This window comes from Adiantum capillus-veneris, chromosome 8, assembly GCF_014529385.1.
Source record: "Adiantum capillus-veneris isolate H3 chromosome 8, ASM1452938v2, whole genome shotgun sequence".
NCBI lineage: Eukaryota > Viridiplantae > Streptophyta > Polypodiopsida > Polypodiales > Pteridaceae > Adiantum > Adiantum capillus-veneris.
The window spans coordinates 33,150,146-33,176,835 of NC_140938.1; the positions used below are offsets into that span (position 1 = coordinate 33,150,146).

General features: G+C 43.5%; 1 protein-coding gene and 1 long non-coding RNA gene across 2 annotated transcripts in view; both read left to right on the forward strand.

Moving 5' to 3' along the window:
• The first annotated feature begins 4,431 nt into the window (after positions 1–4,431).
• LOC147451927 (uncharacterized) lies at positions 4,432–5,019 on the forward strand. Its single transcript, XR_015188853.1, has 2 exons — positions 4,432–4,687; positions 4,893–5,019. It is a non-coding gene; the product is annotated as an uncharacterized LOC147451927 (long non-coding RNA).
• The window catches only part of LOC147451928 (protein IQ-DOMAIN 6-like), a 42,793-nt gene continuing 20,895 nt past the window's right edge, over positions 4,793–26,690 (forward strand). The window contains exons 1-2 of the mRNA XM_086517804.1: positions 4,793–5,019; positions 20,360–20,433. Of these exons, the coding sequence (XP_086373930.1) occupies positions 20,383–20,433 (51 nt within the window). The 5' untranslated portion in view covers positions 4,793–5,019; positions 20,360–20,382. The remainder of the gene's footprint in view (positions 5,020–20,359; positions 20,434–26,690) is intronic.

Below are 26,690 nucleotides of genomic sequence, written 5' to 3' on the forward strand. Positions count from 1 at the left end.
AGAATGCCCGCGACTACGAGCACGCTTCCTTTGCTTGTCACAATTGCCAGTAGCCACATACGCATCACCATGCCCACTTGCATCAACAGATTGACGTCGAATCTCCTCACTGAGAAACGTCACTAAAAACTAGCTTGCCATCAGGTGCATATTGATTTTGACTACGTTGAAGGTATCCTATGACGATGGTAGCAAACATAGCAAGAAAATGACATCACCGAAATTGAGACCTTTTGAAGTAATCTGTGAAAAGATGTTGTTGAGCTCATTCAAGTGAGAACTAACATTAGTGCCCTCTTTCATGTTCATGCACATAAGCTTCTTCATCAAGAAAACCTTGTTCGAGGCATTGTTTCCATCCCATGCTGCACATAGAGCATCCCATAAATCTTTGGCATTGGTCTTATCCATTACAGTAAAGTAAACGGATTCACCAAGGTGTAGGCAAATGGTTGCCATATCACGCTCATTCAAGTCTTCCCACTGTTCATCAATGCACGCATTCTCTCTTCTTCACACAAGGGTGCTATCAAGCCTTTGTTGATCAAAACATCTTGCATACACTACCGCCAAATAGCAAAGTTTGTGCCATCAACTTTTTGATGCAGTACTCTTCTCTTTTGGAAGCACTACTCCTAGCCATGACTCAAGAGAAGGTGACCAAAAACTTTATGGCAAATTTCTTGGGATAGTTTTGGCAGAGTTTTCCCTATAACAAGAGTAGAAACTCAAACCAAATGTAGCAGAATCACTGTGTAAGAACAACTGAAGGGTGCCAAGAACGCATAAAATGGACTCGCAAAAAAAATCCATTAGACTCTTCTCTGTACGGGGAGTAAACTCTCAAACCCGACAATACAAAAGCAAGCGCATAAATTGCTCAAAATAACCACTGGGCATAAACTGCCCAAAACCACTGCTGTGTGACCGCCAACTCGGCGTCAAAAGCAAAAGAAACCGTCCAGATACATGTCCTATGGCGAGGGTACCGAAAGTGGGGAACTCTAGCTACCTGAATCACCAAAGGCATCTCAACATTCGAAAATACCCCAGCTCAAAGAAAACCTCACGAAACGACCCTCCAAAGGCTAAAGCAGACACAAAACGACTAGCCACAGTCTTAGAAGGGCTCTTCCAGTCCGAGTCTCAGAAGCGACCGTGAAAACTTCCAAAATAGCCAAAAAATGGCTCCGCACGAAGTATAATAGGAAGTGTACATAGCTCAATGTACATGAGTGATTGCACACGAACAAGAACCAAGAACTGTTGCGTGCAGTAAAAAGGATCCCTACAGGGATATCTGCTCTCAAAGGAGCTCAATAGCACTAGGTGTGCTCAAAAGAACATGCATCTGTCAACGCATCTATCCACAAAGAAACTGCTGTCAAAATGACTTCCAAAATCGCATGAAAGGAAATGTGCCTATAGGTGTCTGGAAACCTGGAGAAACTGCTGTGTGTGGGCTCGAAAACCCCCTATGTACCTGCATGTCGGTGTAGAATGGGAATGTCGATGCCGATTTTCGTTGTCGGACGGAAATGTGCTAGTCGAGTAGCCGCCAAGAGAATCAAAGTTGAAAACTATGCCGTAGGGAGAAAAACGGTGCGCTCAATGTCGATGTCGGATGTCACTCCTCTATGGTAGAGGTATCTCACCACCTCAACCGTGCATGTTGCAAGCACAGTCGTCCGTGGGAGACATCGAGGTCACCGAGAATTTGAGTCAATGTCAAAAATTGAAACCGATGTCGCCTTCCGCCACCGCCGTCGGACGGAAGCACTCGCCGATGTTGAGAAGAGCGTCGAAGCCGAGAAATCGTCTGATCAGTGTTGAAACTGATCGTCGGGCCGTCAATGCTTAAAGCCAAGGCCGATTTCGTCGATGTTCGAAACTGAGAAGGAATCGTTCGGGAGAGACTGTCTCAACCAGAATGTCGTAGTCCGAACCGAAGAGGAATCGCCGAAGTCACATGTCCCTGTTTTCTCTCTCTCTCTCTCTCTCTCTCTCTCTCTCTCTCTCAGTCGCTCAACCGTCTCAAGCTCTCTCACTGTTGGACTATCTCTATCTCGATCACACTTTGACTCGGGTGTGTGTGTGTGTGTGTGTGCTCTCTACAACTGCGAGAAGAGATGTGAGTGTGGGGGGGGGTGTTGGTTTGTCGAGGGCTTTTAGTGGGATCGGCCCTTGCACACAAAATGTGTACTCAAGGTTAAAAAAAAAAGGTTTTTTTGGTGTCGATTGCCTGCCAAACTAACGAATGCCAGTAGGATCTGACGAGGGGTGTGTGTGCGTTGCCAATTCGAGATGGTGGTTTGTGGGGAGAGATCTGAGTGTGTGTGTGTGTGTGTGTGTGTGTGTGACCACACCCACTCCCAAGAAATCTGCTTGATTGGAGCTCCTATTTGACTCCCGAGCTCCTCGACTTCAAGTGCTTAGCTGACTCGTCCACAGCTTGGCAAATGCTTGTTGACTTGCTTACTTTGCCTGCTATAGTGTTGCAGTGAGTTCCTCAATCCCCAATTGCTCTGCTCAACACTCTCTGTTGCTCCCGCTGTTCGCTTTGCTTGCATAACCCAAGCTTGCCTCTCGACTCGAAAGAAGAATTTAATTTCTCAATTTCCTGCTTCGACCTGTTCCAAACCTTCAAGGCTTGCTTGCAAGCTCAAGAGCTTTCAATTCACCTGTTCCACTCTCTACAGAAGCTACCAAAGCTCCCCAAAATTATCTCATCTACTGAGATGCCCGATTTCCTTTGTAGAGCCTCCAAGCTCTCTAGATTCCAAAACCTTCACAAGGAGAGTTGCATGCACGGGGTAGCCGTGATTTACCTGGGCTCTGATACCACTTGTGGGAGTTGCAATGGTGAGTGCAAGAGAGGGAATGAGAGAAGGGGGAAGTAAAAGGAGATACATAGTGTGTTTAGCATTGCCACTCTCATCTTCTTATTGGCATTATAACAAAAAAATGAATATGGGTGGCTGGCGATTGCCTTTAGGCGACCACTTGGCCTAAAACCCTTACAGATATTGACAGTTTATGTGTTTGAGAGAGAGTGTGAAGGGTGTGAGGAACATATGTCTATGTAGAGCTTCGAGGAGGGTTCTTCCACCAACAATCAAGTCAACACTCTATGATAAAGAAGAGGAATATGAAATAATATTTGACCTAGATAAGGCCTTAGTATAACATGGAACTCTTGGGAATAATTGTGGACCATTGGATTGAGCTCGTTTGCAAGGAAAGCTGACGATGGCAAACCTTATTTTCTTCCTTTTGCTTGAAAGAGGGGCATTAACTAAACATGGTCTTATGTATATGTAGTCTAATGTAATAATTGTTGATGTTTGTTGCCTATTTCAATAAATGGGGACATTGAGAAGTGGGCCATGGTGACTGTTCCATCACTTAAATGTAAACTATGGAGTTATTTTTACTATTTGTATAAATTAAATTGAGACATCGAGGAGTGGGTCATGCACACTCTTCCTCATCCTTTTATGTAAGCTATTGTGACTTTTCACATTGTTTCATATGTGGAAATATTTTTCGCCTACATAAGGCTTTGTTAGTGAGCCATGGAATTCTTAGGAGAAATTGTGGGATACAAGGCACGCTAATGATGGCAAACCTTTTTGCTAACGAAGAGCCGGGTCGCACTCTAGGAGAGTGGGGGTATTGCTTTGCCTAAAAATAGAAAAGCCGAAAGCTCAGCCATGCAGACCGAGTGAATCTCTTACCTCTACTAGCCCTCAAGAAAATGTAGGTGATAAGCTATTTTCATGGCGAGTGGCTCTTCTATTAGAGGGGTATTTTGGTAATTTTCCCTTTGTTTTACTATTTCTACAAAGATGGACATTCAGTAGTGGGTCACCCATTCTTTCTTAGAGGGCTCCCCCATATGCCCTCTAAAAGTAAAGAAGGAGAGCTTTTGAAACAGCTAGCTCCTGCACCTTACACACAAACATGCTCACAAATGCCCATCACTGTGCCATTCAAAAAGATTTGGTAAATTCGAGTGCTCGAGGCCCTAAATTCAAGGTGTTGACTTCGCCCACGAAACTCCCACTGTTGACCCCACAATATTCGTGGCATGTCATAGGTATATTTTTATTGCCAAGCAAAAACTTCTAAGAGGCTTTCACACGATGGGTTTAAATAAAGAAAATAGATGGTTTTTCTTTATTCGAACCAAATGTAGCAGAATCACTGTGTAAGAATAACTTAAAGGTGTCAAGAACGCACAAAATGGACTTGCGAAAAAAAATCTGGTAAACTCTTTTGTGTACGAAGAGCAAACTCTCAAACCCGACAATCTTTTGAACAACTATTAGTGTAAAAGTACCCCTATTATCAAGGGAACCTTTTAGGAATAGTTTTGTGAGTTTTCAAACCCACCATGTGTAGGCCCTCAGTTCTTTCCCACCGTCGCACACGAACGCACGCTGACGCACGAGCAGCACACCAATATATTTTAATGTGTGGACTCTGGAGTCTGCCTGTCGGCGATCGCCATCTTTGAAAGTTGAGACTACCTGGGTCCTGCTAGAATGGCGCCAAGCTCAATGGCAGACCCCACTGCCGAAAAAGGCTGCTGGAATTGCACGCATCACCGACACATCCCTTGTACTCATGGTCTGTTAGACATTCTTCTCGTCTCTACAGTGCAGAGCGCAGCTTTTCCGCATCGGTGAGCATCATGCTTCACAATTTGTGCTTGTGTCTACGTGTGCGTGCGTGTGTTGTGGTAGGCGTGTGTGTGTGTGTGTGAGAGAGAGAGAGAGAGAGAGAGAGAGAGAGAGAGAGAGAGAGAGAGAGAGAGAGAGAGAGAGAGCGCTGCAAACTTCGCAGAGCTCTTCCGTCTCTTACGTGTACACATATTTGTTTCATTACAGGGGTTTCGCTTTGTCTGGATTTACATTTCAGCTTGTACCAGCAATAGTGTGGCAGTAATGTGATCCGGTGCTAACGAATCAAAGTGGTTGCTAAGAGGGATGATTCCAATCAACAGAAGATAGCCAGGTGCTGCCCTACACTTCTTGAATGCCGGTTTTCAAATAGACAAGTTTAAAGACTAAAATAGTGGCTAGTTTTATGCCAACTTACTCTGATGCTTGGGTATTGATGATGTATTGTAGCTTATGAACATTCAAGCAGATATCTCATCATTTATGAGTTGTGTAGGTGGTGCTTTGTTTTGAATTTTACAACTTGACCCTGTCCTTCATTTGATGCAATATTTGCTCAGCTGTTTGATGTCCCAAGGTCACCTTGTAAAATTGAATGAACAACCTTGTACACTGGCAATTTTCAAGAGCAGTAGAAATTTTGATGTCTATGTTGACATATTGGATGTCTAAAATGCTGCTGCTTTTTTTAGCAGAAAATGAATTCATCCAGGAACAAAAATAGTCAATTCTTTAAATCACTTCCTAGAACTAAATTAATACAAATTTTCTTAATTACTCATACGTACCAGTTAAAACAGGTATTTGATAGAGATATTTACCCGACCGTACCCTGACTCACTATTATATTTAAGGTGTAGGGGGCTCTCTTTCATGTGTCTTGCATCATTCATAGAGTTTGCTATCCGAACTTATTGGATTGTGCATCAGGCGTCTACTCTGCGATCCACTATCACCGGCGGCACTTCTTCACCCCAAGTGTCCACCTCAGCCCAACGCCCATTCTACGTGAGCGTTCTCTTTTGAGCAAAAAGTGGGGATTGTGACCCTTTGCATTACATAGAATCGACGAAAGGTCCATATACAAGAAATGTGGGAAAAATCCTGAAAGATATACAATGAGATCATGAGGAAAAATACCCATTCAACCACAGGATACATTAAAGGATAATATACTCAAACCATGAAGTGGTGAAGAGGTTCTATCTGGTTGTAGGAAGCCTAACAAATCTGCCAAAAGCTTTCTATAAAGACCAGTGCTAGCTACTAGAATGATATAAAGATATAAAGTATATGTTGTAAAAAAACTCCTATAGTAGCGCAAAAAAACCAAGGGGATGTAAAACTCCTGTGCTCTGCCTCCAAAATTATCCGCATCCATTCCATCATCTTTGGATGTGGTACCACATAATAAGATGCATATTTTTTGGCGTGCCCAAAGGGCAAAGGCTATAGAGATCCCTTCTCTTTTTGCTGACTAAAATCGAAAAAAGGTTGAGTTGTATTTTCAAGCATTTTTTGATAGGCCAAAATGTTGATTGGTTGAAATAAGGTAGTGGACACTCATTTAGATAAAGAGTGTGTAAATCTAATGATGGACATGTCTTGAGTTTTGAAACATGAAATGAATGCTCATTTATCAAGGAAAGGATTTTGGGCTTCCTTTGAAAGCATGAAACCATTGACAGCCTTAGAGGTTAAATGATAAAACCTTAGAGGTTTCCTTTGAAAGCATGAAATGTTGACAGTCTTAGAGGTTAAATGATAAAACCTTAGAGGCTCCACAAATCCCACCTTTTAATTTTGAGAAGTTCTTTCACCTTTTGAAACTTGAGGTGATAGACTAAAGTTGTCATTTTTGTTAGTTCAAACTTTAATGAAGGGATCTATCCTTTAGAGCTTTAATCTTTAGATATTTTTTATTTTTACTTTTAGAGATTTTAAAGCTAAGTCTAAAACTTAAGATGTAGAACTTTTAAAGTAAGGTCTTCAATGATCCAATGAGTACCTATAGTTTTTTTTATAAGAAGGTAAAACTTTGAATTAAAGAAAGTGAAAAGGTTACATGGACCCACAGGTAGGGGGAGGGTCACCCCGAGATGCTAGAGTTTTAGGACTTAGAACTTTAGAGCCTTTAGAGTGGATTTACAGCTTAGGGGTTTAGAGTTTTAAATTCGTAAAAGGGGCTCTAGAGCAAATGATGTTGAATTTTTAAAGTGGGGTCTAGAGCATACGGCTCTAAAGCTTAGGGTGTAAAGCTTAAGGGTGCTTTTTTTATTCAATTTTTTGTGCTTATGTTTTTTTTAAAAAAAGCTTAGAGATGTAGAGATTTTAAAGTGGGATCTAGACTCAAATCAAGGCCTAAAATTGACGCCTATTTTTTTTGTCAAGGGTTATTTTGCCTATCAAAACAAGTGCTTAAAAAAAACCTCATGTCATTTGACATGCTAGAATCTCAAAATTACCTGTCATGTTTTGTGTTAATATCCTTGAGTTATCGTTATATATGGCAAATTATATAAGTTGATCGCATTACACAAAGCATATGAAAGAGGGCTTGAAAAATTGCATGTCAAAAAGAAATTTCTAATATGCTTGGCAGGCCTGGTAATTTTATCACTTGTTTTTCCCGTGAGAAAAAGATCCTTCTATTATTTTTTAAAACTGCCCTTAGGGCTACAACTCCCTCGTGGTGGGGTACATAGTGCCAGAGTGAGGGGAGATTCTTCGTGTGTCACGACCATCAAAATGTACAACGGCTAGATCAAGAAACAGGGGAAGGGAATAACCACACAGGTGGTTGATGAGGTTGTTGGCCCACCGAGAAAAAGGGACCCGGGCGCCAGATTCTGGTCAAACCGTGTTGCTGTCACGTTGCATTGTTAGAGGTGCTTGTGATACAATCATACTGCACTCTAATAGTGACGTAGAGTGTGAATCAACTCCTGCCAGAAAGCTCGAACTGACTCAGCAGGCGGCTAAGCTCTAGCCTTGAAGAGTCGAAAAAATACTGTGAGATGACAATATTCTACTGGATGACTTTATGAATTGGAATTCCCGAACATGATACTGACTTGTTCTTGACTTGTTTAAGTGCAGGAACTGATAGACGAAATGACTGTAGCATTTCGGCCTGAACGATCTCGATAGACATGGTTGCAATAAGGATTAGTCAATTGGGCATCTGTGAGGTCCCGAGTGAATCTAGATGCGATCGCTAAATTTGTTACCGATAAATCATGGTCTGAGATCCGAATGAATGTTGAATGTGATTTGTCACGTGATGTCGAGTGATGTCCTGTGATGTCGTGTGATGTGATTGTCGATTGGTACATGTGCTAGATGTGTGTTCCTAGTGCGTCGGTACTAACAGTCAGTGTCTGCTAAGACAATTTATGGCTTCTGTCTGTTTTGCAGGCGTAATTGAGGGCGATTACAATGCTTTCAAGAGGGGGGTATGTCACAAACCAGTGATGTGGCAGCCCGTATACACACGCGCACACCCTCCCCTTGGCATGGAAAGTCCCGGGAAAAAGGCTTCCAGGTTTTGATGCTGCATTGCTGACGTGGCAGGCACCGTACGGACACCTTTGTAGATTGCGCCGGAAAACGCAGAAGGTTGTACGGACAGCCACATGGCCAACGTACGGAAAAAAAGGCAGCAGTACGGCAGCTGGAAAGTCTACGCAAATTCTTGCTTTTCTGTTTCCACGCAAGCAAGAGAGAGGGAAAGCTTTATTTTAATTGCTTTATTCAAGCAAGGCTTGAGAGTAAAACAAAAGCTTTATTTATTGAATGCTTTTGGGACAGCTTTTGGGGCTCTGCTTTTGGCATCCCTTGTAACTCTTTATAGGTGTAGTTGGCCTCTCACTTCTCAGAGCATCTGGAGGCAGAGTTTGAGAGTGAGACCAAACCACTCCGTGTACTTTGTGCAACAGATTAATACAAAAAGAAATACCGAAAGGGGCGCCAGTCTTTGGGGCCAATATCTCTAGGCACGGAATTCCGCTGGGCCGTGTCGAATCAATTGTGAATTGTGAACTGTTTTGAAGTGAATTCCTGTTGTGTCGCGGTAGATCTTGACTTGGAGTGTCCAAGTCTGTTACAACAACTCACATAGCCAAAACTGTTAGGTGCAGCGGAATGAATGTTTGCGCTTTGCTCAAGATTAGTGCTCCGAACTGTGCTCAAGGTTCCTTTTAGTTCTTATGGAAGGGGGAGCCTTCCGTTCTTAATGGAAAGTGCTATGATCACAAACAAAGTGAATGGACACTGTGCGTGCAAGTGTATGAGACTGAGAGATAGAGAGAGAAGAGAGATACGACCCCAGAGACGTAAAAACCTCCTCCGAAGGCCACGAGAGTGGTCTACTTATTGATTGCACAAAGTGGTACAATGACGATGCAATGGACTGATGCAACCTGGGACTATGTCGGTGACGACGACGGGGATGACAACGACGACTTTAGGGCTGAAATCTGCGGTCTTCTATCTGTTGTCCATAAACACGCTATGGCTGAAAATCTGGGACTGTTTCGGTGGCTGAAAATGACTGTTTTGGCTGCGTTTTTGAGGGCTGAATTTAGGGATCTTCTGCAAGTCTTTATGGCCGAATTTGCTGCTATTCATGCATGCTGAAAACGCTGCCTATCTGCGGCCAAATGGGCTGAAAATAGAAAACGCTGGCTGGTACTGTAGCGTTAGTGAAAACGTTGGGAGTCTGGGGCTGATGGCGATGATCAGGGCTGAAAACGCCAGGGCTAGGGTGAGGTGTGGTGATGATAGCAAAAACGCTAGGCTTAGGGAGGTTCTGGGCTTGCCAAGGAAGGCTGGGAGAGGTCTTGCTGAGAGAGAAGGGGTACTTGCTGCCTGAGGGCCTATTGTGATAAAGTCACTTAAAAATAATAAGTGAAAAATGTCAAAAATAGGGAAAATAGGCTAAATGCACTGGAAAATTCCCCTAACTGACTCTAATGGATTCTAATGGGAATACTGATGATCATGCTGTGTGCAACCATAGGATATGCATCTACACTTAGTTACTGGGCATGCACGGTCTACGAATAGACTCACAAAAGTGCCAGATCCCTTCTAATCTAGACCGACTGGACTGACTGAACCCTGGTCATGCTGTAGCTTATCCATGGATACATAGGGTTGGATGTGTCTCGTGACATCCCCTCCTTTTCAAAGTGAGGTACTGGTACCGAACTGTATGGCGTCGAGGGAGATCGCCAATAGCATCCGGAATCCTGGAAGGGACTCTTCGCCGGCCCACTCTGATGTGTGGGTTTTGCGGTACTTGAACTTCATAAAGGTCTGCAACGCTTGCTTCTTTGGGCCGCGCCGAAAGCGACACAAAGTCTTTTGTGGCTCCTTCCTTACTTCAACTTCGTCTAGAGACCTGCTTCTTTCTTCTTCAAGAATCTCCATGGCTGAAAATTCCTGAAACCATTTCCAAACAAAACCATGAACATACCCATTCCATGTAAAGTGAAGGGAAAAAATCTTGTCTTCCTCAAAGACTGTGTATGCAATGTAGAGGAACAAACAGACGGAGTGCTAGACCGTTCACCACACACACGCAAACAATGAGATCGAATCTTTCTCGTATGATCGAGAGCTATCAAATGTGGCAAAACACAATGGAAATGCCCACGCTTGGTGCTCATACCTTCATGTGCTCGTTCGGAAACTGTGTCATGCCAAGGAAGAGACATAGAATGTGACTTCCTGACATACAAACTTTTCAACTTTTCATGAGAAATCCGCATACATTCGTGCTCATCCATGAGAGAAACGTGCTCAACATACAATATGTCATGCCTAGGAAAAGGGATCACATAAAGAGGCTGACTAAAATAGAGGAAACGATCATGAATGAAACATTCGAACAATGCATGCGTACCAATCATGCGAACACATAATACTTCCTGCGAGGGTTCTTTGGACCTAGGCTCGAGAGCCAAGATCGATCCTTCATGATTGATCGAATCTGCAACGAGGTTAGCGTCGCTAGAAAAAGCATCAACTAACTCATCATCCTTGTGAACAATCACACCATCTTCATGCAACTCATCATGCTTGTGAGAAATCACATCTTGATTATGCAAATCATCATGCTTATCTTTGTCATCCAAACCATCATGTAAATCATTATCATTCAAATCATCACACTTCTCATAATCATGCAAATTCTGTGTGTCATGCTGTGGAGAAAAAGAGACTGAGAGAGTCTACTTCTCCTGAATCCTTTCAATCTTGTCCTGCATATTAGTAATGAGAGATGGAGAATGAACAATGTTCTCTCCATGAATGACAATAGGAGAATCACTTTTGGCATTGAGAGTTAAAGTGTTAGCCTCAAAATCAATGAGAGCGTTATTATCACGAAACCATCAAATGCCCAAAATCATATCACATCTTGAGAGAGGAGAAACAACAAATCTTCTAGTGAAGGCAGCTTGTTGAATTCCAAAAAACACATCAAGGCACTCCTCCGTGATGAGAGCGTCCATACCGGAAACAAAGCCAGAGACCTCGATAGAAGATCTCGGACTAACTTCGAGGCGGGCTCTCTTAACAAGAGAGGGACTGATCACATCATGCATACTACCTGGGTCAAACAATATGACAAAACGCTGCCCCGATGTACGACCATAACATTTAATGAGAGAATCATCAATGGGAGGGTCATGAGAAACTTGGGGCACACTCGTGTTATCATTCATTGCATTGACAGAGAAGTGGGTTCTATGGATTCTTTAGATTCATTCGATTCAAGCTTAGGACATGTTCTTTTTATGTGACCCTTAATGTGACAATGAAAACGACGACCTTCCTTAGAATAAGTGCTTTGCTCTTCCGACGTGATGTATCCTCCTACAATTCCTTGTGCTACCTTTTCATCTGGAGTAAGCTTAGGTTTAGCAATTGTGTTAGCCTTACCCTTAGATTCATTGGAAGAATTCTTTTCTGAGAGACTGTTGGAAGATTGGTTAGAAGAGTTACCATTCTTACCGTTCTTACCGTTCTGGTTCTCACGTCGATTGGCCGGCCGCTAAGTGCACGGTCCGCTCTCAATGAGTGAAAAGAGACACAAGGGGAGGCTGGACAAGCCCTTCTTTCCTGGGATTCCTGTCACTCTTCAAAAACACGATTAGGAATCGACACGCCCAAGCGAACTTGGGTTCGTGCGACCGCAACAAGCAAAAAAATTCTTGTGATTCTTGTGGTTCTTTCCTTGAGTGATACAGAACACTGCCAAAGCTCTGATACCAATGTTAGGTGTAGCGGAATGAATGTTTGCGCTTTGCTCAAGATGAGTGCTACGAACTGTGTTCAAGGTTCCTTTTAGTTCTTATGGAAGCGAGAGCCTTCCGTTCTTAATGGAAAGTGCTATGATCACAAACAAAGTGAATGGACATTGTGCGTGCAAGTGTATGAGACTGAGAGATAGAGAGAGAAGAGAGATACGACACCGGAGACGTAAAAACCTCCTCCGAAGGCCCCACTCTCGTCGGCGAGAGTGGTCTACTTATTGATTGCACAAAGTGGTACAATGACGATGCAATGGACTGATGCAACCTGGGACTATGTCGGTGACGACGACGACTTTAGGGCTGAAATCTGCGGTCTTCTATCTGTCGTCCATAAACACGCTATGGCTGAAAATCTGGGACTGTTTCAGTGGCTGAAAATGACTGTTTTGGCTGCGTTTTTGAGGGCTGAATTTAGGGATCTTCTGCAAGTCTTTATGGCCGAATCTGCTGCTATTCATGCATGCTGAAAACGCTGCCTATCTGCGGCCAAATGGGCTGAAAATAGAAAATGCTGGCTGGTACTGTAGCGTTAGTGAAAACGCTGGGAGTCTGGGGCTGATGGCGATGATCAGGGCTGAAAACGCCAGGGCAGGGCTAGGGTGAGGTGTGGCGATGATAGCAAAAACGCTAGGCTTAGGGAGGTTCTGGGCTCGCCAAGGAAGGCTTGGAGAGGTCTTGCTGAGAGAGAAGGGGTACCTGCTGCCTGAGGGCTTGTTGTGCTCCTTGCTCATTTGCCAAAGAATGCTAGCTTTGGGTTGCTTATATATTTTCTTAGCAAAATTGCCCTACCTACTTTTGTTGGAAAGTCACTTAAAAATAATAAGTGAAAAATGTCAAAAATATGGAAAATAGGTTAAATGCACTGGAAAATCCCCCTAACTGATTCTAATGGATTCTAAGGGAATACTGATGATCATGCTGTGTGCAACGAGAGGATATGCATCTACACTAAGTTACTCGGCATGCACGGTCTACGAATAGACTCACAAAAGTGCCAAATCCCTTCTAATCTAGACTGGCTGGATTGACTGAACCGTGATCATGCTGTAGCTTGTCCACGGACACATAGGGTTGGATGTGTCACGTGACAAAAACTGTGAAGGCAATCCATATATCTGAGCATCTCCCAGTATTCTATGGCTACCCGTCTTGCCTCTGCCTGTGACCACACATCGTCATGAATTAATACATCACTTTATGTATCCACAATCATGTGCATAGCCAAATGTCTAAATCCCGAGGCATCAGCATGTGATAAACCAAATCGTGCCAAAGGCCTAAAATGCTTGAGCACATTTGTAACCCCTTGGTCCCCCAGATGGTGAGAGAATTCGATCACCCGAGTCTTGATGCTCTGGCCAATTGTCTCCGTCGTCCAGTCCTGCTGGCTGCCTCCACGAAGGAGAAAGCACTCCAGAAACAAGTGCATGTTTTAAGAACAATTGAAGGCACACCAGCAGTTTTAAACATAAATACAAAAATAACGCACAATGAATCAAGGTTTCATCCGTATTGTCTGATTGCAAAGATCATTAAGCCCATGGCAATATGTAAATATCTACAGAGGGTCCCTTATGCTAAAGAAATGGTTCTCTTTCTATGAAACACATTCAAGATCTGCAAAGTAGAATTTGTATCCATTATTGTTTTTGCAACGTATTCTTCATTGATTCCAAAACACTATGGATGTACTAAGAATATTCTCAATATGATGCTGGAAGAGTAAACCAGAACATAGCTCGTATTCGACCTATGGGACCAACGTAAGAGCAGGCGGAGGAGGAAAAGGAGTCTTATCTACTACAGGCGGAACGACTAAACAACTGGCTGCTGCTGCTGGAGTTGGCTTTGGATGGGTCTCCTCCACATGCTTGGACTGCTCCTGTCTGGCTAAAGGATCAAAAGGGTTCCCTGTAGGAACCCATCTCTGTGCTAGCTGAGGCCTAGCCTATGCCCCCCCAGGGGGTTGTCGCTGCCCCTTGCACCTTGAACCTCCTGCCACTCCGGCTCAGATGCTGCTGGGGAGGTTCCTTGCCCGTTGTAGATGCCGTCTGACATTGAGAATCCGACTGGCCCTGGGCTAGGCGTGGCGGGCGGGGCGGCGACGAGGGCAGCCTCGTGGAGTATGTCCCATCTGTCTGCAAATGAAGCACTGATTAGGCAGCCTCGAAAACTCGACGCGCTTCCTAATCCAATCATCACCAACCGTTGGAAGTTGGACTATCTTCGGTAAGGCGTGAGGATCTCTGACCAAGACTAGAACTGATGGAATACCAGCTGCCTTGGCAGCCACCGATGCAGCCGTCCTTGGAGACTCTATGAAGGAACCAATCAGATCTCCGAGGCGAGGAGGCAAAGGGAGGTACTCTTCTGTGCAAACCTGGGAAACAGACTGCCACTGGTTCACGTCCTTAGCAGACTCAACCAAAGAGGGGTCAAAGCCATGTCGCCAAGGTCTGAATTAGGCTCTAGCATCTTCTAGAGCAAGAGGGCTCATATGCAAAACCTTGGCCACCATCTATGGCCCCTCGAACTCAACCTAATAAAAGCCACGGCCAAGGATCTGGATATCGGTGAGCTTGTTGACCTCGGTAAGAAGGCGCGCCTGTATAAGATCTCGTACCTCCCCTCGACTGGGCGTGTGCCTACAATTCTGCAAATGACAGATTGCCTGCAGTCGGTCAACTACTGCCGCAAGGCTCCCTTGTCTCAGTCTCAGTTCTGTGTCTGCTCATCACGGTGTTGCTACTGATTACTCTGCTGCTGCTGACGCTGACCATCTGAGCTCTATCATGGTGTTGTGCGGGGTCCGGCTGCTGTGCAGAACTTTGCGCCATCTGCTATGGCTGCAAGGGCTGTTCCCCCTTGCAACTAGTCTGTCTTTTGTCACCCTCTAGGGCAATCCCTCACAGATGTGCCATCACATGACATCTAGGCACCGGTTCAGTCTGCATGTAACCACGTACTTGGTGAGTGTAACATCCCTATCCACTCAAAAGTGGTATTGTTGAGAAACTTAGTGGAAGGGGTGGTAGCCACTGTAATGGATGACACAGATTTTTGGGTATGAAATGTACAAATAGCTCTCTAAAAGCAACACCCCCCCCCACCCCCTACCTCTGCCGAGGAAAAGCTTCTATTAAAATAAACATCTCGAGGATGCATCCTCAAGATAAATGTACAAAGCCAAACACCACTTAGGTGTGATCCCAAAAAGTGTCCATAAAATATGCAATGAAGGCCCAAGTCTATTTCTTGGTGTTCAAAGAAAGTCTCAGATCTCCTAACATATACATTCTTATGTGGTCCAAGAAGTGAAAACTTCTCCTCTTATTTTGTCATGAGTACAGCGAGAGAAACATCATCTCTGTTAGAGCCTCTAGTTCGGTCTGCCTGTAACCACATACTCGGTGAGTATAACATCCTTTTTCAAAGTGATAGTGTCAGGGAGCCCTTTAACACATGACATAAATTTTTGGGTCTGAATTGTGCAGATAGCTGTCACGAGGACTGGCAATTGCTAACTTGAGTTGTTGGTTTCTTTCCAATGATTTTTGTTTTATTTTTGGGACTCTCTTTTTGAAGTTGCAAATGGTCGGACATTGTATGGCCAGTGTGAAACGGCCGATGGCTGAGAGTTTCACCTGCAGTCGGGAAGGGTAGGTCACCACGAGTTGGTCGGGCCAATTGGCACTGGAATCCGAGTAGTAAAAGGTGTCTAGGCTCAGTTCAAAGTCATTTATAAGTTGGTGGGTACTAGGAAATTAACTCAAAACAGGCATAACGGACACATGGCTGCTCCAAATCATTCTGCCAGATTTGCATGAAGAGGGGGCGCCCAAATTGAGAGAGGATTCTGATCTTGTTCATTAAGCGCTACAGTGTGTGTGTGAGTAGTGGGTGTAGGCGATCACAGCTTTAATGGAAAGCTTGCCTTCTCCCTTGCTCTATGTAGCGCGATGATTTTCTCTCGTACATCTCTCTCTGCCCTTTGCACATATGGTAATGCCCCACTAGTTGGGCTTCTCAGATGACCATGTACAATTTTGGGGGTTTTATGCGCGTTTGCCAAGGCAAGAGCCTTCTGTACAGGAACCGGATTAGCTAATTGCTAATCCCCTTCAAGTACGCACAGTTCCATCGCGAAGGAATGCGAAAACAAAGAGTTTTCTCGCGTGAAAACTCATCCGATTTGAAAGGGAACTGTCCCATTGCGTCATAGTCGTCTCGTACGGTTCCGTACGTTTTGTACACGTACGACGATGTGCGGTACTAAACGAACTAAAAAATATTAAGATGTACGACGACGTTACGTACGTTCAAAATAAAAAAACAAAGAATTCTTACGTCAAGGCTTAGGCCCTTGGGTTTAAACTTTACACTAAAGAAACTTGACATTATGAGATCTTCAATGGGAGCTTGAGAGGGAGAGACCCAATGGAGAGAAGATGGAGAGGCAAGACTCTAGTCTCTAGAGCTTATCACTTGAAAGCTAGAACATGGAAGCATTGAGGAGTGAGAGCATTGAGAGCAATGAGCATTGAGAGCCTGGAAGTGTTGGAGAACAAGATGGAGAGGCATTGGTTAAATTGGAAGAGGCTAGAGCATGAGAGAGAGAGAGAGCATGGAGGATGAGTCTTGATGAGAGAGGGAGAGCATAGGAGAAGTGGAGCCCTAGCACATAGAATCCAATGTGGCTTAAGTGCTTGAATTGGCGCTCCAAAACGGCCCCAAAAGTTGTCCTTAATGGCCCTTAGTCAATAGTCAAGAGCTGCCAATGGCTATAAACAGCCACTTAAAATTTTTTGGGTTGCTCAATATAATCCACTAACAATTGTGAGTTTTGCTTTAAAAAAAAAAAAAAAACCCATACAGAACGTACTAAACGAACGAGAAGGAATGTGACCTGCAGTCTCGTTTCGTACGTTGTACGAAAACTACCCTGCATTGCGTGGGGGAGCACTTGAGACATGCGAGGGCGTGCTCGCTCCGCTCGAAACGGGCCAAAACAGAAAATTACAGCCTGCTGTATTTTTCTGCAGGTTTAGGGTTCCGTACCTAAACTGGAGGGAATTGCTAGGGGAGCCTCGGAAAGGCCCTTGGGATGCGTGTACAAGGCAGTAGGCACCTAACAATGGCAAAACAAAAAATTACAGCATGCTGAAATTGACGTGCAGCTCACTGGAAAGCTTCCATACCGCAAGGGAAAGTGTCCTTGACGTGTACTTTTGACCTACAGGGATATTTGCATCATTATGTTGGCGAAATTAGGTCAAAAACCTGCAATTACAGATATGGACAGGTTTGGACAGCTTGGTGGGGGTTAGGTGCAAGCGTTCTGATCGTTTATCTGCTAGGGGAGCCTCGAGAAAGCATTGGGTGCTTGTACAGGATAATTTAGAGAGATTTCCCGTGAGGAATCTCGTCTAATTCAAGGGGCAAGTGACCCTACAGGTGCGAGAGCTTGAGGGTTACCCAAAAAAGGTGATCGGCACGCGGATCGGAGCGCAAACCAGAGAATTCAGTGAGTTGCAATTTCTCGCCAGTTTTTGCAAAGAGCTCTAAAGTGCGTGGAAAGTCAATGTTTGCTTGGGATTTTGTCTGTGGAGACTTCTACTGTGGTTTTGTTGCCGAAATCGGGTTAGAGTAGAGGAATTTCAGTCCGATAAAAGTGGGACAGCTTGTAGAAGTTTACAGGTTTTTCTCAAATATAATAAGAATAAAGGAATACTGAAAGGGGTGCCATTCTTTGGGACCAACAGGGTGTCGCTGTCTGCTTGGTAGCGCTATAGCTGCCAGGCCGTGGTTTGTCTTGAAGTGTTGAATTCCAGTCTCACAAGCTTATTCGTGAAGTTTCTTTGTGTCCTAAAGTTTTAAAGTAAAGTTTCGGGTGAAAGCCAAAGCCTACCGCCCCACGGGCCGGTTCCAATAGCTCTGCAAAAGATCTTTCTCTCTCCCCCCTCCCCCCCCCCCCCCCCCCCCCCCCCCCCCCCCCGAGCCTGCCCAAAAAAAAAAGAAAGAAAGAAAAAAAAAGAAAAGCTTCTATCAAAATAAACATCTTGAGGATGCATCCTCAAGATAAATGTCTAAATCTAAACACCACTTAGGTGTGATCCCAAAAAGTGTCCATAAAGTATGCAAGGAAGGCCGCATAAGTCTATTTCTTGGTGTTCATAAAAAGTCTCAGATCTCCTAACATATACATTTGTATGTGGGAAATGTCTCCTATTTTGTTACGAGTAGAGTAAGAGGAACATCGTCTATGTTAGAGGTACAACAAAATCCTTGGAACCCTAGAGGGGCTCAAGAGAAGCAGGTGGTATCTTGGCCATGAAGAGTAAGCGTGAAGAAATGGTGGATTCTTGCGCCTGTATACTTGTCTAGCTGGAGGCACCTTTGTATGCATTTGCCCCCTTTTTCTTCTCTTCTTTGCTTCTCTCTACTAATGTTTATGCTTCTCAAGTGAATGCCCATTGTGATTCTATTATTTATTTTATCTTTTAGGTATTTGTTTTACTTATTTGACATGATAGTGGGTCGGGAATTCTTTAGGGAAAATGTTACAAGAACTCATAGTTTACAAGAACAATACCTCCTGAATAGCTACAAGTTTGTGAAGAACTATGACAATACTTTGGTTATGTCAAGGAGTTATGACGAGGGAGACTAATAGGGGCACTCAAAGTTTAAACGCTTCGCTCCATCCGCAACTTCAAATCAGTCAACCGCACCTCCATGGAAGAAATTCAAGGAGAAAGAAGGTTGTGTTTTCATTCTGGATAATTTGATAAATTGCTTCCTGCTTTCGTTTCTTTCTCCTTTCTATTTACATCTCTACCTCGTAAGGTGTCAGGGTATGCCACGTCTTTCTAACAATGTTTTCTTCCCCTTTGTTAGTCTTGCCCCCTGCCAGCTTGTGCCATTTGGATGCAATTTGGATCCACCCAGCTGGGTCTGGTTGATTGGCTTTGATCCAAGCTTTGAAAACTACTTTAGACATCTCTTTGAATTGTGGCCCTGAACTAGCCATGGATTTTTGAAGCTTCGACTGAGGAAAAAACACTACACAACAACTGCCTAATATGGACCAAATCATAGAAGAAGTGATGAGAAGAATGAACCAGGCTTTCAAACAAATGCAGAATATCCGACAACCTTAATTGAGGAAGTGTGATATGTGTTGGGGCGATCATCCTACCACCCATTGAAACACTTAGCCCAAATCACTAGTGCCAAATGTGCCGCAACAGGCAAAATGGTGTGCCATTGAACAAAGGTGGACCAACCATTCGCCAATGAGTGCTATTACAATTGGAATTTTGTGAGGAAACAAATTGTTCTACTCTAATTGCTCTCCGCTCTTCATTCCTCAGTCTCGTCTCAGGTCTACTGTATGGGGTCGTGGGTACTTTTTGGGGAATCAGGCAGTCCATGTGCTCAGAGGGGTGCCCCTAGGAGGTACCTTGTGCAGGCATTGTATCTCCTTGATCATAGACTGCCCCACTCTTTCTCCCTCTCTTCTCTCTTGCGCTTTTTTTCCCTTCCACATCTCTCGTCCGTCTATGCTTTTGTGCCCTCATCCGTTCCATTACACTTTTGACAATATGACAACAACTGGCTGGTTCTTTCCTGCCTTTTGACTATCTCAACTGCAGTGAACACTTGCTGGATTTGTGTTGCCCTTAAGGGAAGAGCAATGGGCGTATTTTGCAGACCTTGCTTAAAGCAACCCCCACTAAAAGAAGCCAACGGAAAACACATGCTACCAAAAACAAAACAGGTTTAGGCACTCTTTTAAAAAGATACACTTTTAACTGATTTGAGATTCAATCATTTAAGAAGAGTACAAAAGGCGTTCAGCTATTTGGTCCTTCACACATGCACCCAAAAAAGTAGAAATTAGGACGGAATCTCAGCCCTGGAGATAGAAAATCAGATTTACAGGGAGAAATTCAGCTTTTCGAGAGAAAAATCAGCACTTCTGGATAGAGAATAGAATCTTTTGTGATTGTAGTATTCATCTCATAACCTACTTACAAATTTTACTTAAAAAAGAGTCCATTGATAGTAGAAGTCTCCTGTTTTATGTTGTTTATCGTCATTTTGCTCACTCGTAAAGTCTATCATCCATTTTAGAGAACTTTAGTTTTCATCCACTTGTGCTTGTGCGAGTTGACAGTGCTTAGATATTTGTCAAGACATTCCATAAACATGCATGAAGTCATTCAAAATTGCATGCCAATTGAAGAATTGATGCACGCTAATTTTGAAAGGTCTCCACTTGTCCTTATTGAACAAAGTCAGCATATTGTTTTATAATACTTACTTAGGTTGCAAACCTGCTTTTTTCAGAAAGTTAAAAACTGTTTCAAAGCATGGTTTCCTCAAGGAAATGGTTCAAGGTCATTCTTAGCAGAAAAAAGTTGGTGAGTATCTTCAATATTTGTTCTTTTCTTTTTGTTTTGAAGATCCATTTGTCTTGTCATGTTGTGCATGGCCTTTTGCCAAATGTCTGTGTTTCCTTCGAGAAATTATACAAGGAGACGTAAGGTACTATTGGATTGGATGCACAGAGACCAAGCATCTCAAGCGATTTGGCCGACTCTATGAGAGTCTATTTCTTATTCTGTCTGCAATTGGAGTTGTATAACACAAGAAGTTTGAGGATCGTGGTGAGGGCTTAAGCCAAGCTGGGGCCATCGCAAGGGCACATGGTTAATCTTTGCAATTTTGCCTTACATTTGATGTGTAGAGACATGTCTACAAGGGTTCTGAAGTGTCAATTCAAAGGCTGTGACTGGGGAAAAAACTTATGATGAACAAATAAGACGAGGTCTTATGATGGCCTCCTAGAGATAGGAACTTAGTGTAAAGGTCCATCAGATTTATTTTTTTGGGCTAAACACGAAACAAAAGCATAAGTAGAGGGACAGAAAAGGGGACATTATCTTGAGGATTGTTCTAGGAAACCAGCAAACAAAGAGAAAACGACAATAAACGTATTAAAGGCAAAATCACCAGTAGATACCCCATCTCAAAAAAAGAGGGAAACTTGAGACAACACACTATAACAAAATGAAAAACTCAGAAAAGGGGTAGGTCCGCCAGATTTAAGCACTTGGGAGTCTGAAACAGGTAGTAGAGATCTTCTAGCTATATGGATGTCTACAACTGTGAGTTCAAGAAACCACCTAAATGTAGGCGGTATGTTGTGATGCCTAGTTAGTCACATTTCATGGATCAAGCACACACATCAATCTTTATATATACACACCAATCTTGGGCATTGATGACGTGAGTAGAGATGTCATAGGTGTTGTCTAGGCCATGCATGATAAAAGTGACAGTCTTATTTTTGGACAAGTTAGGTTGGATGTTGCCAAGTTCAATATCATACTAGGTTGGTTATGTTTTGCCTATTCTAGGTATAGTAGTTTTTTAGTCTTTTGCTTAGACCAGAATTTAAGAATTTTGTTTTTTTTTCTTTTGTTTGTCTGGTCGTGTGGAGTTTGAATTCTAGGATTGAGTATTTGTGTTGTCTTATCCTTGTCTTGATTGTGTAAATTCGAGTCCTTGTTTCAAATTTCAGTCAAGTAAGCTTCTCTAATTTTTTTTCCTTAGGCTTTTCCTAAACCATTTTCAAGTAAGTAATGGTTCACCCACACCCACATAGTGTATAGTAGTGATGAGGCATAAAAGCACTAAATATTAGGTGCACACACACATAACTTAGTGCACCTACACTTTTAGATATTGATCACTCAATGGCACTCTACAATTCATCCAACACATACACACCTGCCAATTGCTTAGACCAGAATTTAAGAATTTTGTTTTTTTGTCTTTTGTTTGTCTGGTCATGTGGAGTTTGAATTCTAGGATTGAGTATTTGTGTTGTCTTATCCTTCTGCTCTCCGGTGTTGTTGGTTTTGAAGAAAGACGGATCTTGGAGAGTGTGCATTGATTATAGAGCTCTCAACAAAATCACCATCAAGAATAGATTTCCAATTCCTAGGATCGATGATATTCTAGAGCGACTATAGGGATCCTCTTGTTTCAGCAGGATCGATTTGAAGAGCGGATATCATCAGATCCGAATCATGCCAGGAGATGTCTACAAGACAGTTTTTCGGATGACCTTCGGTTTATTTGAATTTTTGGTGATGCCTTTTGGCCTTACCAATCCAATTCACGAGTTTGTTTTGGAAGGCTATTTGGGAGAACATTGGCACATGGTTGCAGTTCTCGTCATCTTTCCACCCGCAGACAGATAGGCAATCGGAGGTTGCAAATTCAGTCGTACTAGATTTATTGAAGTCTTATATCTCGGATCAGAAGACTCAATGGGAAAAGTATTTGCCCTTGGTGGAATTTGCCTACAATAACACGATTCACTCTTCGACGGGGAAGGCGCCATTTGAGATTATTGAAGGTGCTCCGAAGGTTCCACCCTTCTTAAGCACAAAAGAAAAGATTTTTGAAGCCGACTAGTACATGATGGACTTGGAGACAGCTTTCCGGGAGGCTTTACAGAAATCTCAGGAAAGACACACAAAGGCAGCAGATCGACATCGTCAATATTTGGAATTAAAGGAAGACGATTGGGTGCTCTTACGTTTTGAGAAGGCACGCCTGATAAAGAAAAAGGGAAAGGAGCGGCTTTTTCCAAAGCTTAGCATAAGATACTGTGGACCTTTCCAGATAAAAGAAAAGATAAATGATGTCTCCTTTAGACTGAAGCTGCACGATACTTGGAGAGTTCACAATGCTTTTCATGTGAGTCTCCTGAAGTCTTTTAAAGGCGATGTCCCCGATGATGGGGAGCCAGATGAGCAACCGAAGTGGAGGAGAGGAAAACGAGGAGATACTCGTTCCAGAACAGATATTGGCACATAAAGATAGAAAGATAAAAGGTAAAGCGATAAGGCGGTTCTTGGTTAAATTCAAGAACTATTCCGCATTGGATGCGAAGTGGATGGAGGAGGAGGACTTGGCAGATACTCCTCAGATTGTGAATCTTTACCTTGAAGCATTCGGTTTAGCATAGTCTACTCTGATAGAACCCCGACTTCAGCTTGGGAGGAATTTGGTGTAGCGGGCTTGCACAAGAGGGGAGTCACTCCGCTCCTTTGTCAACAGATCGCTCCGATTTTTGATAATAGAGTCACTGATGTCCCTATTGGGTTTCAAGGATACTGTGAGCTGACAGTATTCTGCTGTAATGACTTTAAGACTTGGAATTCCTGATAATATGATACTGATTTGTACTTGACTTGTTTAAGTGCAAGAATGATAGACGAAATGATTACAGCATTTTGGTCTGATAAATCTCTATAGACATGATTGCAATAAGGATTAGTTAATCGGGCATCTGAGAGGTCTCGAGTGGATCTAGATGCGATTGCTAAATACATTGCCGATTAATCATGGTCTGAGATTCGAATGAATTTTGAATGTGATTTGTCATGTGATGTCCTGTGATGTCCTCTGATGAGATTGTCGATTGGTACATGTGCTAGATGTGTTGTTCCTAGTGCGTCGATACTAACAGTCAGTGTCTGCTAAGACAGTTTATGGATTCTCTTTGTTTTGCAGGCATAATCGAGGGCGATTACAATGCTTTCAAGAGGGGGGTATGTCACAAACTGGTACGTGGCTGGCCCTTGGACACACTTTGAAGTGTGGCAGCAGATACACACACACACCCCGGTTGGCAGCACCCGGAAAATCTGTTGACATGCTAACATGGCAGTACCGTACGGACTTCTGTGATTTGCGGCGCAAAAAGCGAAAATTTGTTGACGTGGCAAAGCGTACGGAAATTGGCTTTGACGCAAGCTGAAATTCTACGCAAGGCTAATTGAGAAGCTTTTGGAATAGTTGCTCTATTTTACAAGCTTTTAAAATTGGAAGCTTTTGAGGCTCTTCTTTTGGGCATCCTTTGCAACTTATAAATAAGTGGACAAGGCCCTCACAATTCAGAGCATCTGGACGTAGAGTCTCAGAGTGAGAACCCTCCCACTCTCTTGTACTTTGAACTCAGATTAATACAAAAAGAAATACCGAAAGGGGCGCCAGTCTTTGGGGCCAATATCTCTAGGCACGGAACTCTGTCGGGCCGTGTCGAATCAAATGTGAATTGTCATGTGACACATCCAACCCTATGTGTCCGTGGACAAGCTACAGCATGATCAAAGTTCAGTTAGTCTAGAATTAGAAGTGATCTGGCACTTTTGTGAGTCTATTCGTAGACTGTGCATGCCCAGTCACTTAGCATAGATGCATATCCTCTGGTTGCACACAGCATGATCATCAGTATTCCCATCAGAATCCATTAGAATCAGTTAGGGAATTTTCCAATGCATTTAACCTATTTTATCTATTTTTGACATTTTTCACTTATTAATTTAAGTGACTTTCCAACAAAAGTAGGTAGGGCAATTTGGGTAAGAAAATATATAAGCAAACCAAAGTTAGCACTAACTGGCAGAAGAGGCAAAAGGAGCCAAGCTTAGCAGGCAACTTCTCAGCAGAACCTTGGCGGTTTCCCCCTCCAAGCAAGATCCCAAGCCTTGGCGTTTTCTCCAAGCAGTATACCTAGCGTTTTCTTCATCTAGCACTATCGCCAGCATTACCCGTCACTAGCATTTTTGCATCAGATTTGTATTGCCAGCAGTACCCAGCCATCTAGGGTTTTTGCAAGGACCAGCTTTGCTAGTGTTTTTGATCATCAGCCACACTAGCGTTTTTGGTTTCCAGCAACAGATAAGGGTAGCAGATTCAGCCCATGAAGAAGTAGCAGATTCAGCCCCAGAAAGACCTCAGTTTTCAGCCATGATGAACCATCAGTTTTCAGCCATGAAGAACCTCAGTTTTCAGCCCTAAACCTGCAGATTTCAGCGACAAAGACCCACAGAAAACAGCCCCCGTTTTGGACTAATCGCAGATTTCAGCCCATAGCGTTTTTGGATAGTAGTAGAAAGATTGCAGATTTCAGCCCTTAGGTCGACTTCATCATCACAGTCGTCATCGTCGACATAGCCTAGACTTGCATCAGTCACTTGCATTCCATTTGTACCAGATTGTGCAATCATAAGTAGACCACTCTCGCTGACGAGAGTGGGGCCTTCGGAGGAGGGTTTTACGTCTCTGGTGTCGTATCTCTCTTCTCTCTCTATCTCTCAGTCTCATACACTTGCACGCACAGTGTCCATTCACTTTGTTTGTGATCATAGCATTCTCTCGTTAAGAACGGAAGGCTCTACTTTCCATAAGAACAAAAGGAACCTTGAGTACAGTTCGGAGCACTCATCTTGATCAAAGCGCAAACAATCATTCCGTTGCACCTAACATTGGTATCAGAGCTTTGGCAGTGTTCTGTATCACTCAAGGAAAGAACCACAAGAATCACAAGATTTTTTTTTGCTTGTTGCGGTCGCACGAACCCAAGTTCGCTTGGGCGTGTCGATTCCTAATCGTGTTTTTGAAGAGTGACAGGAATCCCAAGAAAGAAGGGCTTGTCCAGCCTCCCCTTGTGTCTCTTTTCACTTATTGAGAGCGGACCGTGCACTTAGCGGCTGGCCAATCGACGTGAGGTGGGAAAAAGCAACCTTGGTGTGAGCGCAAGGCCGCCGAGGGGTGCGCCCGCGGAAAAGAGCAGAACTCGGGTGAAGAGAAGATCCTTCTCAAACACGGTTTGCAAGCGAAAGAAAACCTCAAGAACCTCAAGACCCTCAAGAACCCAAGAACCCAAGTTCCTCATGAACTTAAGAACCCAAGACCCCCAAGAACCCAAGTTCCTCGTGAACTTAAGAACCCACAAGAATCCACAAGAACCCAAGACTTCAGAATGGTCATCACTCGAAGCGGAATGGATACTTCGCTTGGAGGTGATGAGCATGAGAGAGGCGAAGAAGAATTTTCCCCACCAGGAGGTTTTTCCGACCCTCCCCCTTCCACATCTATGTCAAGGATCGCACTCACTCCTATGGAGGCTTTGGACCAGATGTTTATGGAAAGGAAGTTAGAACGCGAAGCAAGATATGCAGAAAGAATGGCAGAAATGGAACGCAGACACGCAGAAGAATATCAGAAAGAGAAGCAGAACGAGAAGCAGCAAGGAAGGAAGCCAAAGCAATACAAGAACAGAGTGAACGACAAAACAAAGAGTTCTGGCGACTCTATTCTCCAGTTCAGGCACGGCTGCAAGAGATTTGGGGAAAGGAGACTCTCTCAGTCTCTTCTTCTCCACAGCATGATACACAGGATTTGCATGATGATTTGATTGACAATGATAAGCATGATGATTTGCATGATGAAGGTGTGATTTCTCACAAGCATGATGAGTTGCATGAAGATGATGTGATTGTTCACAAGGATGATGTGGTAGTGGATGTATTTTCTAGCGCAGCTAACCATGTTGTAGATTCGATCCCTCACGAAGAACCGATCTTGGCTTTCAAGTCGAGGTCTAAAGAACCCCCACAAGACGATTCGATCATTCAGGAAGAACCGATCTTGGCCCTCGAGCCTAGGTCAAAAGAACCCTCACAGGAAGTATTATGTGTTCGCATGATTGATACGCACGCATTGTTCGAGTGTTTCATTCGTGATCGTTTCCTGTATTTTAGTCAACGTCTTTATGTGATCCCTTTTACTAGGCATGACATATTGTACGTTGTGC